The sequence below is a fragment of the Stegodyphus dumicola genome, chromosome 2, assembly GCF_044657685.1.
Source record: "Stegodyphus dumicola isolate Sdum_Otavi_A_Nest chromosome 2, ASM4465768v1".
Lineage (NCBI taxonomy): Eukaryota > Metazoa > Arthropoda > Arachnida > Araneae > Eresidae > Stegodyphus > Stegodyphus dumicola.
Window position 1 is genome coordinate 104,711,543 of NC_140769.1, and position 15,733 is coordinate 104,727,275.

At 33.7% G+C, this 15,733-nt stretch overlaps 1 protein-coding gene across 2 annotated transcripts in view; it reads left to right on the top strand.

Annotated features, from left to right (window-relative positions):
• The window catches only part of LOC118187546 (QRFP-like peptide receptor), a 696,437-nt gene that overhangs the window by 426,705 nt on the left and 253,999 nt on the right, over positions 1 to 15,733 (top strand). For both annotated transcript variants that reach the window (XM_085810979.1, XM_085810980.1), the window contains exon 6: positions 2,901 to 3,024. In XM_085810979.1, the coding sequence (XP_085667105.1) occupies positions 2,901 to 3,024 (124 nt within the window). The remainder of the gene's footprint in view (positions 1 to 2,900; positions 3,025 to 15,733) is intronic.

The window sequence follows — 15,733 nt, forward strand, 5'->3', positions numbered from 1 at the left end:
AGTAGCCTCAGAACGTTGAAATTTTGTATATAAGATAACTATAACATGTAGATGTGCACCTCGTATTTTGGTTTCAATCGGCCGCGCCAAACGTATATAAATATATTTATAAATATATCCACTCTTTTACCCGGCTCAGTGATCTCAGTTTCTTTACTCTTATATGTTTGTAAATTGTACATTTTTTGCTTTAAAAATGATTGAATTATGTTGTTTTTATCTTCCGGTTAAGGGATGTATGCCTTTAGTAAATCTGTATGCAATATTTTTAGAATTATCAACAATTTTAAAATTGTTTAAGTACCGCTAAGCCTATTTTGATGGCGGCCATTGCTCTTATTTACATTTGAAACAGCTGAGTAGCGGATTTGTTGCCAATCTAGAGAAACTTAGCTTCGCAACAACAAAGATAACGCCTTCATTTATTATTTAAATCATGCTTAATCCTTTCTGGAATTTTTTCGAGGAAATAAGCGTTTAAGATTTACTTCGTAATTTTTAATGCAGATATTTTGAGTTTTTATGTATTTTTGCCTTGTCGCGAAGTGAAAATTGAATGAGAAATACTCAATCGTCTGTGAAAAATTGTTTCTTTTTTGTTTTGTTTGCTTAATTTCTTTTATACATAGTTCTAGCTTTGTTATAGTATTTGAATAGAACACGTGGCAACGATTAGATAATTCTTTAAATGATATAAATTGTGTGCATTCTGAGTTATAATGTAAACTAAATATTATACTGTTAAGTAAACCTAGCGCCAGACTGTCGCTATGGTAAACAAAGTGAATTTTAAAGAATGCATTTATTCCATTGTGGTTTATGCGCTGTCGGCGAAGTAGGTTTAATTCAATCTAATAAGTGTAAATAAAATGCAAGAATAAATGTGTATAATTTAATATTCCGTATAAGGAAGTCATGTGGTGTGCACATCCCATTTTTTAATTTTATACACTTGTTATGCAGTTTAATGTAGTTTAATAATATAGTTAATAATATAATAAGTTTAGTTTGAAATGTTTGTGTCACATTGGAACTAGGAAGGAAAAACATTGTAAAATGTAGGAGGAGAATAGAAAAATAAAAACTATTCCTTTTTCAGTTTCCAATTTCCTTAACCTTTTGCTGCACAGTGTGTCCGGTCTAGACACACCTAAAACTTTCCTTCTTTACGCATAGAAAAATTGAATGAAAAATGATTCATAGGTTACTATAGGTTACTCTGAACCTTCTTTATTTATAGTAGATGGTAGCTCAACACAAACCAGTCCATATATTTTAGCCATGTTTAGTTGTTTAAGACCCTCATTTTTCAAAGAAATTTTCCAGATTTTTTTAGGGTATAAAAGGAATTGTTTGAAAAGAAATTTCTATTTTATTTTTGGTTGTATGCTAATCTCCTTATTATATATTAGTTTTAAATTTTTACCTTGAAATCTTGCCTAAAATCAAATGGCGAACTCTAGGTGTGCCCAGACCGGGCTCACCGATAATCTAGGATAACTGTATTCTTTGTTTCTCCGCATCTCATTGGTCATTTCATTGACAACAATGCTCATTTCAGCGCTCTTTTTGAAGATCTATTCAATCAGTGTGCCCACTTTGGGCACAACCACAGAATTAAAAATTAAAATCACAGAATTAAAAGTGCTATCTTCACAAAATTTTACTTGTGTACTTCTCTAGGCCTAATTAGACTGCCTACCTTTTTTCTTTATCAAAATTCCAACTTTAAAAGGTAGCGTGCCGGAAAGGGTTAAAAACTGCTTTTTTTTAATATCTCGAAGACGTGTAATTGCTTTCAGTTAGCGATAAAAAATTTGTTGTTGAAAATAAAGCTAAAAACCAGGAGCACATTTTTGCCAATTCACGATGAGTAATACCTATTATTAATCCTCGATAATTATTTTAAAATATCGGAGTATATTTTTATACCAATAATGCTGATATATAACTCTATATTTATATAATATGTATTTATATATAAGTGCCTTTCACATCACGGTAACAAAAAGCACTATTAACAAGGCAATTTTATTTGCATTTCTTAATAATATTTTCTAATGAATATTATTTTATATAATACAAATATGAGAAATAAATGAAATTCTACTATAAGATAAAGTTTCAAGCATTTACATTTTCTTACGCTCGTCTGTGGCTGAGCGGTACGACCGCTGAACACAAGTAATTTGATCCGAGTTTGAATTCAGAAAAATTGATTTATTGAACGGGTATTTTCGTGTAATATGAAAATGAGTCAGTTTCCATTAAAAGTTTTCTACGAAGGTATCTCTCGATCTTGATTTTAACTTGAATACTACAAAAATTACTTTAAAAATGCACTGAAATAGCTTTAAGAATAGCGAGCCAGACAATAATTCAGCAGCACACATATAAAGCAAGGATTTTACATTTAATAAAACCCCAGTCTTAATTTCGTGAAGATTAATACATTATGTTTTCGAAATATAAATTAAAACAAAAATTATGTTTTCGAAAACCTAAACAAAGAGATATAAATCTAAAGTAATATATGGAAAGAAAGAGGAAAATAAAAAAAACAATGAGGTCATGGTTTCCTCTCATTCTTATCTTCTTCTCTTTTGTCATTTGCACTTCTGCAACTGATGAAGGAGGCTCTATATTTAACGTTTGGAAACTAGTCCTGCAAATTTATGAATAGTATGTTGATTCTTGTTGTTTTATTCCTCAAATAACCTTTACTCAACGTGGTATTTTAAATCAAATTCTGAATTCGGCTCTGTTCCATCATGTATTTTTGTTCCATCTATGTAGAAAATTTGTTTCATGGCTTCATTTATTCACGTCTGGGAAATATCTCTGCTTGACGTTATGTTGCATTTCTCTTTCCACTTATGAATAATTACCTCTGTTTACAGATATTACGCCATCATGCATCCAGTGAAGTCTCGTTACCAGTGCACAATGAGCCAAGCACGGCGAGTTATTCTCATCATATGGTTCCTGTCCTTCATTACGGCCATTCCCATTGTGTTTGCACAGGTGAGTAGGTGTCTTATCTTAACTGCTATCAAATTACTAACTTGTTCTGCAAATTATTATTACTTGATTTAGCACTACTAGTTGTTTGATAATTCGTAGTTACTAATGCAAATAATTATATTTTATACATTATGTATGTATATATATATAGAGAGAGAGAGATGTGTGTGTGTGCACAATAAGATTAAGGGTTAATTTTGCTTATTGAAGACTAATGAGAGAATTATTATCTTATTATCACAACCATCAGATTAAACTAAAAGTACACTGTGCAAAAAAAAAAAAAAAAAAAACGAATGAGTTAGTTCTATATCTCCCGTTCTACTGGGCCGATTGAGGAAATTCAACTTGCGTTTTTCATGTCTCGAAAGCTCGACTTTGGATATGAATTAGATTTATATATAGCATTGTTCTAATATAGGTATTTTGACACAAAATCGGACTTTTTTTGAAGTGACATGCCAATTGTTTTCCATATTTCAATTCTACCACTCAAATTCCGCCAAACTGCCGATTTCATAAAAATCGCAAGAGTAGTTTTGAAAAAGATTAGCTCTCAAATTTTAACTCCTCAGTGTTAATTGAGTTTGGTATATATTTATTAATATCTCTGTTTTTTTTAAATTTATTTAATTCTTTCTTTCACATTTCGAAATTTAGGCTCATTCCAAATAATATTCGCCCACATTTTGTGATCTATTTTTAAAATTTGTATTTTTAAATAATTTTTATAAATTTTTTGAAAAACATTTTGAATTATAATCTATAATATTTTTACCATCATATTAAAGTAGATGTATTTCTAAGCATACCTGCAAAAAATTTAAATTTTTATTTAAAATTTCCGAAGATATACGTGAATATCTGTATTGGCGCGTTTTGAAATTTGGCATATTTGTTGAAAGCGATAAAACATCAAATGTGGTTTAGACACTTTGCTAAAATTATTTGAAAGTATGAACGATGGGACTTTTTTCCGCTCATGCACAACGTAGAAAGGTAAGAACGAGGAGCCTTTTTTCCGCTCCGGCATTATGAAAGGGAAAGGAAAATTGGTTACTATATATTAAGAAGTTTGCCAAGTAAATTATTCTTGAAAAAAAGACTCCAAGATATATTTGGGAATTTCTCCGTAAATTTCGCTCCAAGTTTTACAAAATTTAATATGTAGGCATAATTTGTGTCATAGAATCGAAATATGGAAAACAATTGGTAAGTTATTTCAGAAAAAGTCCCATTTTGTGTCAAAATACCTATGTTAGAACAATGTTATATATAAATCTACTATATATCCTAAGTCGCTTTCGAGACATGAAAACGCAGTTTGAATTTCGTCATTCGGTCCAGTAGAATGGGAGATACTGAGCTGTCTTTTCTTTTTTTTTTTTTTTTTCTGGGTGGGGGCGCAGTGTACGTACAGAAGGCATGAAAAGGGGAAAATGCATGGAGTAGCAGCAATGCTAGATACTGGCATAGTATTTGGCAATTTTTTTTGTCCACAAGAGTACACAATCTAGTCATATGTAATCTGGAATATGTAAACACATGATAAAAGTCTAAAATTTCCATGCAAATATTTTAGATGAGTTTAAAGTCGATGGCACTGTACATATAGTTCTTTAGTTCCATTTTAACTTCATTTCTTCATTTTTCCGTTATTTACAAGTGCGTTCGTTAGTTTTAATTGTGGTTTAATGCACGTCACCAAACAATCTTACTTTCGAGGTCTAAGTGCTGGAAAAACAAGTAAAGTTGAATAGTGCTTCCTGTTAATTAGTATAGCGTATTCTTTTTTCTAGAGTTTTTAATTGCCTTCGCATGAAGAGTGATGTTGGATTATCGTGCTTACGGTACCTGCTATTACCAAAGTAAAATCGAAAGTTGACTGCACACAATTATTAACGTCTCCTCTTTCCGGGTATTACCTCGTTTATAAGTATTAAATTAATATACAGAAAGGAATTTTCAATATCAAAGTAAATATTCGTAAATTGAGACTATCAATTTTTTTTCAAAAACAGACACTAAATTTCTAATGCAAGAAGGAAGGATGGTGGTTTGGAAGAAGAGTATAAGCATATACAAAATGCTTCCTAAAATCTTGCAATAACTACATAGAATACTTAGATATGTGGACTGATCAATTATGGAGTTTTCTCGTTTCAAATGGATAACGTTTTGCCCGTGAAATTTCTTTTCCGCCATTTTGGTCCTGGTATTTCGAAACCGCAACCGAAACGCTGTTTTTGCTTATTCTGGTTTGTAGATCATTATTTATGTAGACCTATTACGGAAGAATATGTAAAATGCTGTAGTTTCCAAATGAAATATAGAATGTATGCCGGAGATCCATAAACGACAAATCTCGAAAGAAGAGTTAGACGGAGATTGCTCATCACTGAATGCAAACTGAATTTCAGATGTATCGTCCGATGATTTCGAAATTTATGGAAAGAATTTTTTAAAAAATTTGAAATGGCGGTGGGAATTGTATGACTATTTTGTACGTGTATAAGGTATTTCTCCCACCGTCTTCGCAAGCCTTCGTGGTGTAGTGGCCAGCATGCTCGACGAGTATTCGACTGGTCCGTGGTTCGAGTCCCGGCTAGGGTATTGCACATTTCTTCAAATTCCTTATTCAAAAAAATTTTAACGTCTCTACAGTGGCGCCCGATCTAAAAGGGTGGTGAATGATGGTTACCATCACCAGAATTTGGTGATTGGTTCCCCAATTCCCAAATCGCCCTTTAAAAGCGGAAGTACAGGGTATTTCTCCCGCCTTCTTAGCATGCATGCGTAGGGTAGAGGTCAGCACGCTCGGCGAGTATTCGAAAGGCCCGTGGTTTGAATCCCGGCAAAGGCGTTGCTCATGTTTCTCATGCTCTGCTCCCAAACTAGTCTAATGTCTCTACATGTGGAGCACAAACAGTAAGAACGCTATGTATATATATATATATATGTATATATATATATAATGTTGTATGAACTTAAATCCATTTAGTGCGAATACAAGTTATTATTACTTGCGCAATTGCTGCAAAGTTAGTTAATAATAATTTATTTCCTAAACAGTATTGATTAATTGATTATATTATCTCCTAAGTTTAATTAAAGTAGAATTATTTTAAAAGTGTGCATCCATACTGGTAAGTTATATTTTGAATGATGTTTTGAAGTAATTTGAAAGCAAAATGTTAATAATCTTTTAACGGGGACTGGAGTTAAATCATCACGAAGAATAATATTACAATTGTAAAAGTAAAAATTAAAACATGTAATTATTGTCATTGATCGGAAATTAGTTGACTTTTCAAGGGGAACAAACCAACTCCCGTTCAATGATCAATAATTGATAAAAATACGTAAATATGAAAGTGTTTCGTCTTTACTCGAGTTATAAGTTAAAGCCAAACCGGCAATTCTAGTCAGGCCAAATATTTCCGCGAATAGTTGTTACTCAAAGAACTTATTCTCATGAAGCATTTTAGTCAATTCAATTTGGAGTAAAAATCAATTACTGTAGAGAAATCCTGTAAAACTCGAGTAATCGTCCCCGACACTATCATCTTTATGTATTTGAGTACTATATTATTTGTAGAAATTAAACATTGGAAATTGTCATTATGAAATCGAAATCAAAGTAAAGTTGAAATAAACATAGAAGATTATAAAAAAGATAAATAATGCAAATTTTGTAAAAACAAATCAAAGAGAACATAAAAATAATATAAAAATAATATAAAAATAAAATAGAAAATAATATAAATAAGATCAGTGAATGTACATGAAGATATAAAGGCCAGAAAGGTATTAAGTAACTTACATTCTTTCTAGTGGGGGAGTTGGCAATGTGTTCTCTTCGTGTCTGACTTCGTGAAGTGTAGGGTGTCCGAAAATTCTTAGCGGCAGTAGGGGCTTTGAATTATATCAGTCGGTAAGACTTGGGTGAAGAAATTTAAGGTAGTGGGTGGGACTTGGAATTCTTGAGGGATGTATTTTGTGGAGTTCTTATCTGAGAGAGACCGTCTGTTAAGATTTTTTTAAAAATACTAGTGAATGGAAATTAATTAATTTCTGGCATTCTTAGCGGCAGTAGGGGCTTTGAATTATATCAGTCGGTAAGACTTGGGTGAAGAAATTTAAGGTAGTGGGTGGGACTTGGAATTCTTGAGGGATGTATTTTGTGGAGTTCTTATCTGAGAGAGACCGTCTGTTAAGATTTTTTTTAAAATACTAGTGAATGGAAATTAATTAATTTCTGGCTAATTGTCGTGTCGCAATGATTAAGAATTAGCCAGAAATTAATTAATTTCCATTCACTAGTATTTTTAAAAAAATCTTAACAGACGGTCTCTCTCAGATAAGAACTCCACAAAATACATCCCTCAAGAATTCCAAGTCCCACCCACTACCTTAAATTTCTTCACCCAAGTCTTACCGACTGATATAATTCAAAGCCCCTACTGCCGCTAAGAATTTTCGGACACCCTACACTTCACGAAGTCAGACACGAAGAGAACACATTGCCAACTCCCCCACTAGAAAGAATGTAAGTTACTTAATACCTTTCTGGCCTTTATATCTTCATGTACATTCACTGATCTTATTTATATTATTTTCTATTTTATTTTTATATTATTTTTATATTATTTTTATGTTCTCTTTGATTTGTTTTTACAAAATTTGCATTATTTATCTTTTTTATAATCTTCTATGTTTATTTCAACTTTACTTTGATTTCGATTTCATAATGACAATTTCCAATGTTTAATTTCTACAAATAATATAGTACTCAAATACATAAAGATGATAGTGTCGGGGACGATTACTCGAGTTTTACAGGATTTCTCTACAGTAATTGATTTTTACTCCAAATTGAATTGACTAAAATGCTTCATGAGAATAAGTTCTTTGAGTAACAACTATTCGCGGAAATATTTGGCCTGACTAGAATTGCCGGTTTGGCTTTAACTTATAACTCGAGTAAAGACGAAACACTTTCATATTTACGTATTTTTATCAATTATTGATCATTGAACGGGAGTTGGTTTGTTCCCCTTGAAAAGTCAACTAATTTCCGATCAATGACAATATTACATGTTTTAATTTTTACTTTTACAATTGTAATATTATTCTTCGTGATGATTTAACTCCAGTCCCCGTTAAAAGATTATTAACATTTTGCTTTCAAATTACTTCAAAACATCTTTCAAAATATAACTTACCAGTATGGATGCACACTTTTAAAATAATTTTACTTTAATTAAACTTAGGAGATAATATAATCAATTAATCAATACTGTTTAGGAAATAAATTATATATATATATATATATAGTAGTAGATAGGAACATTGCAGCAATTTTGCTAAAAAGTTACCAGGAGCTGTAGCTCCACTAAATGTTGTAACAGCTCCTGGTAACTTTTTAGCAAGGTTGCTACAATGTTCCTACCTACTACTATTCTTTCAAATCTTTTTGCAGCATTATGCGCAAAAGTTTTTGAGACCAGATAGGTCTTACGTCTAATTACCAGTTAGCTTTACATTTTCTTTTTCAATATATATTTAATATTAGAAATTATATTTAATATTAGAAATGAATTATTACCACTCACAAACAGCATTTCAATATTATCGTAACTTAAACTATAATATTATTGTAAAGTCTAGAAGTGTGAAATATAAAAGTCAGATTGAACTGATCAAAATTAACCACTAAAATTGTTCTTAAATTTTGCTTGAAAATATTGTTACGGTATTTTTCTTCTTTACGTACGTTACGTGCGGGGTTCGTGCGGATTTGGAGTGAATAAGGACGGCACTACTCGATGAAGTATCGAAACACATTTTATTGGCCGGTATTTTCAGGACAGCTCTAAAATCACGTTTTAGTCGTCGAAGATCTCCTGTAAACACGCTGGAACAATCAGCGACACAGCCTTCAGGCTATCAGGCTATCGCGGTGAAGACAGGCACACGGCAAAGCACCAGAGTACAGCTCTCGACTCTGCTCGGTCGTTCTCGGAACTCCACGTACTCTCGCTCTCCACGCTACAAATGGCGATGCACTCAACGATACACTAGAGCAGTGGTCGGCAAACTTATTAGCCAAAGAGCCAAATATGAACATTACAACAATTTTTTAAAAAAATGGGAGCGAAATCTGCTTGTTTAGTAAACTTTTATTACACTAAATAAAACTAAATATAATACTTAATAAATATTTATTAATGCGAACAATGTGCTTGCATCTCCTTGGAAAGTTTGAGTAAGTCAGGTTTGTATGTTGTTGTTTTTAATTTTAGGCATGATTCCAAGTTCTCATCGATAAGACGACTTCTCAGTTTGCTCTTGATAATGTTCAGGCTTGAAAAAGATTGTTCGCATATTTATGTTGAACCGAAAAGGGAAAGAACAGCAAACGTGAACTTTTTCAGCTGATCGTAAGAGTCAGGAATACTATTCCAAGTGTTGAAAATGATCATGTCTTCCTTCTCCAGGTCATTCAAAGCAGATCACTTGTGTTGTGAACTAAGATCACATTTTTTCTTCTCCGATATTTCCAATATATATTCCCTCATATTTAAAATTATTGTTTTAAAATGGTGTTTATCAATAGAGGAATTATTTTCTTGGCCATGCTTCAGCAGGCTCGGAAAGTGAAACAATGTTTCTCTTTCAAACTCCTGTGCAAAAATGGATAATTTGTTTTCGAATGTTATTACTTCTTCTAACATCGAAAAAATTAAGTTTCCTTTCCCTTGTAGTTTATGATTAAGCTGATTTAGATGAGTCGTAGCGTCTACCGGTCTACCATGAAATAAAAGTTTTGGATCCACTGATCGTCTGTTAGTTCTGGATAATGAACGTCCTTCTCAAGTAGAAATGCTTTAATTTCCAGAAAAAGGGACGCGAAACGTTTTAAAACGTTCCCTCTTGATAACCAATGTACCTTGTTATGAAGCAGAAGATCAGCGTACTCACTCTCCATTTCAAATAAAAATTCTTTGAATTAGCGATGATTAAGATTTTTAGCTAAAATGGAGTTAATAATAATAATCACTAATTCCATAACTTTAGAAATTTCTTCCGGAAATGTTTGCGCACAAAGCGCTTCTTGGTGAATGATACAATGGTAAACAAGTATCTCGTGATTACTTTTTTCTTTCAAAGTAGCAACAACCTCTTTTCTTACGCCGGTCATACGTTTTGCCCCATTTGTTGAAATCGACACAGTTTTATCGAGGGTAATATGGTGTTTATCCATACACTCAATTACAGCATTGGCGATATCTTCTCCACGCGCCTGACCTTTGAGTGGCAGTAATCCTAAAAGTTTTTCTTTAGGGCCTGAATGAGACATAAATCTTACAAAAAGTAAAACTTGCGCAGCGTCATTTATGTCACAAGACTCGTCAACTGCTATTGATAAAGTCGAAACCAATTTCAGATCTTTGATATGCTGGGTGGTTATATTTGAACACATTTTAATTGTTCTATCTTTAATGATTTTGGCAGACAATGGTAACTCTTTAATTCTTTTCAGAATATCTGCTTTGTTCTTAAAATGCCGAAATAGCTCTTCGGATGCATTTATAAAACAATTTTTTAAGTATTCGCCGTCTGTGTACGATTTTCCTCTCTTAGCAATCTCTTGGCTACAAACAAAACTTGTCTTATTAATATTGCTTGAAGATTGTATCCACAGAAGTTGACCACTCTTGACTCTTCTGAATTTTCTCAACTGCTTTCTTCATTGCATCACCGGTAGGATATTTAGTGCTAAATGACGCGTGCTTTCTTGTAAAGTGTCTCTCTAAATTTGACTTCTTGTTATGCGCGAATTTCTCCTTACAAATAAGACATGTCGGAAGTCCATTCAAGTTTTGAACAAACGTAAAATTCTCGGTCCACTCAAATTTAAATTCGCGGTTTTCATCTTCCGTTTTTCTTTGCTTTTTTTTTCGATAGCCGTGTTAATTGGGGTGCCTATAAAAATATTCCAAATATATTTTTTTCTAAAACCACCAGTACAAAATTATTATCATTATTAAATTGATGAAAATAAATTTTTAAAAATATCTTTTTAAAAAATACAATTTTATTAACATACGTAACTGCACTAAAAATAAAAAAATAATGTTTTCCATCATCAGAATAACAAAACTTTTAATATGATCAAAAATGGAAACTTGCAACCTTTGGACAAATAGAAGTTATCGAAAAATCGATTACAAACTTTGTACCGGAACCACAAACATACATAGCAGGTGTAATAAAATCGTATAAAAATATCTGTAAGATATGCAGCTAGATTAAACAATACAAGAACTTTTTAATAAGACAGGACAACAGCAGACACGGTAGATAAGACAAAACTGTTCACACTGCAACTGTTGCTCTGTGATGCCAATTTGTACCTTCACTACTTTATAAAAAGCATGCATGCAACCAAAGAGCCACATGCGGCTCTGGAGCTGCACTTTGCCGACCACTGCACTAGAGTACAGCTCTCCACTCGGTTCAGTCGTTCCTGGAGCTCAGCACACTCTAAGACAAAACTCGATGATGCCGGTAGCTTGTACATGGTTTACATTTACGTTTACGAAAATTAATAAAATTAAACTCGATGTTCGTTGCGTATTTTTACAACAATATAAAATTTTAATTACCTATCTATCTTTTTACTCAAAAAAAAAGTATACATGTTCTCAATTTATAGAATAATTTTAATTTATCAAAATAAGATGTAATTTTTTTCTTACCAAGTTTTTTTAAATGAAAATATTATTGCGTCTTTTGTGGATATTTGTACCAGAGCCGCACTTAAGCAACCAAAGAGCCACATGCGGCTCTGGAGCTGCACTTTGCCGACCACTGCACTAGAGTACAGCTCTCAACTCGTTCAGTCGTTCCTGGAGCTCAGCACACTCTAAGACAAAACTCGACGATACACTAAAGACTCTCGATGCACTTGACGACCAACTCGGCGCTAGACTTCGAGACACTCACTCAATGACTGACTATCAGCTCAGTCAGATGATGGCACTACCTAACTCTCCGCGTACCAGCAGGGTTTATATAGCTTTTGACTTGTATTCGAGAACATTCTTAGATCAACCGATAAGAATTCGTTCCAGAAGGTTCTCCATCCGTCCATGGCATAACGCCAATTTTGACGCCAAATGTTGCCAAATAGACATTTTCTCGCCAAATGTGGCAACTCTTCCTTCCTTTGCCATTTTTTGGCAACCCCAAACCTTCTTTGCGGGGAAGCTATCTTACCGTAGCTGTACATTTCTTAACAATATTTATGATACATTATAAAATTAATGCAAAGGAAAAAGAAATGTTAAAAGTCTTTTACAATAGAAGCGAAATTTATAATTAAATTATTGTTCATTTGCAGAAAAGAATTTTTCATGGGAAATAATTTTCCTTTAGCAGATTATGTGTATATATAGAGAGAGATAGATGGATATATATTAAAGGTGATGAATGGACTCTAAATGTTATCGCAGATTTCTTGGACAACATTACTTGCCCACACAGTGAAGATATTGTCAATAATTACACATTATTTCCTCATAAACTAAATAAAAACTGATTTCGTTTTTTCATAAGATTAAGTTAATAGAAATATGTTTATATCATATTTAAACACTTAATATGACATTTGCTGTAATTATGCATGTTAAAAATCAACAATAAGAGGTTAGTTTTTCTTCTTAGATTACAAACATTTGACAAATCAATCGAGGGCTATTTGCCTAAGGGGAGGAATACCTTCGTGGAGAACGTTCTAAGCGAAACAGGTTGCATACATGAGAAAAAGCACGGAAAAGGCGCCCATGCAGTCATCCTGTTCTTTGGACTTTGGACTCTAGACCGAACTACCGGTGTTCAGTACCTTTACCGCTCCGCTGTGAGTGAGCCAACAATAAAGAAGACGAAACAATTGCTGTGCTAACTAGATCCACGTGATGCAATCTGAAAAGCACTTTCAAATTTTATGCTTTGAAACATTTGAAAATAGAAAAAGAAATCTTTGATTGGTGAAATAGCAAGAGAGAAATTTCGAGACTGTCGTTCTTGCTCTGCTTGGAAATTTCTCATGTACTAGTTCTGAATCACTTTCGCAATTATGGAAGGATATGGGCATTAATATCGTTTTTCTAAAACAAAACCTCGTTGCTGTTTATTAAGGATAACCACGTCACTAGATTAGAGCTTTGTTAAATATGGAAGTATAAACTTGACCTGTAAATCTGCTAAAGGAAGTATAAACTTGAATTCTCCTTCAGTCCATCCTTTAATGACAAAACAAAAATGACGTATCTTCTGAATGCCGAGCCATTCAGTCGGGTAATTGACCAAGGTTCATGAACTAAGAAAGAGGCATGTCTTATCACTGCTATGAATTGTCATTATTTCACTGTATGAGGACGTGTACCAAGAGCGACAGAAGTAATAGCGTTGACGTGAATCATGATTCCATTTTTCTTGAATGATTTTCATCTCTCCTTTAACGTTATGGACGTTGGCCAGTTTTCACATCCTCTTTGAATGCAGCAAAGGCTTCCATGAATTGCCTTAATTGTTCATCCATCGCTTTTGTCACCGGCATTCAACCCCACTCCTGACAAAAAAAAATTTTTGCTTACGGGTTCGTAATGCATTGAATGCACTCAGAACCAATGATCGCTTGATAAAAATTTATTTTCACAAAAAGAAAACCTTTTACAGTTCTAGAATTTTTACAAAAAATATTCGTACAGCTCTTCTCAGTATGACAGATCTCAATCAATAGTTGCCACTTTAAATTACGAAGAGCGTTAATCAGGACTCAAAAACTGAGAACTGATGCTCTCTCCGGGCTTGTATTGTGTTCCCTCGGCCGCTGAGAAATATCTAGTATCTTCCATTTCTCCAAATTACTGGAAAGCATATACAGTTAATGTTGCATATAAGAGTTGGATATGGATACAGTTGCATATCAATTACATTCTCCCTCCTTTGTGCATGCCTTCGTGGTGTAATGGTAGCATACTTGAAGCGTATTCGAGAGGTCTTTGTACGAGTCCCAGCAAAGGCATTCCGCATTTTTCACATTTCCTGCTTCCAAATAACTAATGACTCTACTATGGCGCCCGAGCTAACACGGTGGTTGATAATGATTCTTCACCACCAGGATTTGGCGACGAGTCCCTTAATCCTCAGTCGCGCTGTAAAAGGGGAAGTATATAAGGTATTTTCTCCGTCCTTTCTGCATGCGATCGAGGTGTAACGGTAGCACACTCAGGGCGTATTCTGATAATGATTCTTCACCACCAGGATTTGGTGACCAGTCCCTTAATCCTCAGTCGCGCTGTAAAAGGGGAAGTATATAAGGTATTTTCTCCGTCCTTTCTGCATGCGATCGAGGTGTAACGGTAGCACACTCAGGGCGTATTCTGATAATGATTCTTCACCACCAGGATTTGGTGACCAGTCCCTTAATCCTCAGTCGCGCTTTAAAAGGGGAAGTATATAAGGTATTTTCTCCGTCCTTTCTGCATGCGATTGGGGTGTAACGGTAGCACACTCGGGGCGTATTCGAGAGGTCCAGATTCGAGTCTCGGCGTGGCCATTGTGCATTTTCACATCTCCTGCTTCCAAAAAAACCTAAAAGCTGTACAAATCAATTAGATTTTTACAATTGCAGAATTATTTAGTCAGGGTACAGAGTCAGGACAGAATTGTCGCCATAAGGTCGCGAAATTTGGCGACTTTTGAACATTGCAATAGTTACCAAAAACAAAAGAGAGAAAAATGCAATTAATAAGCAACGATAGTTTGAAAAGTACAGATATTTAGACTGGAAAATGAAATTATCTGAAATTAACCACACGCGCAGACGATATTTACAAAAGTACAGATATTCAAACCTGAAAAGGAAAATATATAAGTTATTCCATCAATAAATGCCAAAAGTGTGTTTATATCTTCATTATTTTATGAATTATTAAACATCAAAATGGGTCCGGGAGTTTATAAACACCCTGTATTTTCAATGACACTACTACCGTCTGCAAAACCTTAAGTGCATTCATGGCCTTGGAGGTAAAAGACTCTTCTTTGTGTGTGTGTATTTAATTATGGCAAAGCTCACTAGGTGATTTGTCAGGAAATTTGGCAAAAAAATTAGTCGCCAAAAGCACTGCCAACTTGACAATATCTGACCAGTTTAGCAAGATAGCCATTTACCTCAATGTTAAATAGACTTGCCCCTGTAATCTTACTTCTTGGCAGAGCTTCGCTGTCTTAAGAGTTTTCATGTTACAAAGATACTACAATTTCATATACAATTTCACTAAAATTATTTACATATGTACAAAATTCGTAACAATACTGATTCGTGGGAAGTCGTGTTGGATGGATGGAACTGGAATTTAAAGAATTTGAATTCCTCCAGAAGTAGTCCTCAAGGTTTAAAGTAAAAACAGGAACACTCTCCATAGGTGGCAAGTCTATAAACGTAAGATACTTTTTAAAAATATTTCTTCACTAGAGGAGAGAAGCTTGTTGAACGACTCAGCAAACAAGGAAAAAGTGATCTCATGTTGCTGTTGTACATAACGTTTGACTGCACTTTGCATTTCTTCAACTCTAATAGATTAACTTGAAATGATACATAAGCAAGAAATTCCCACTTGTATTACCATCCAAC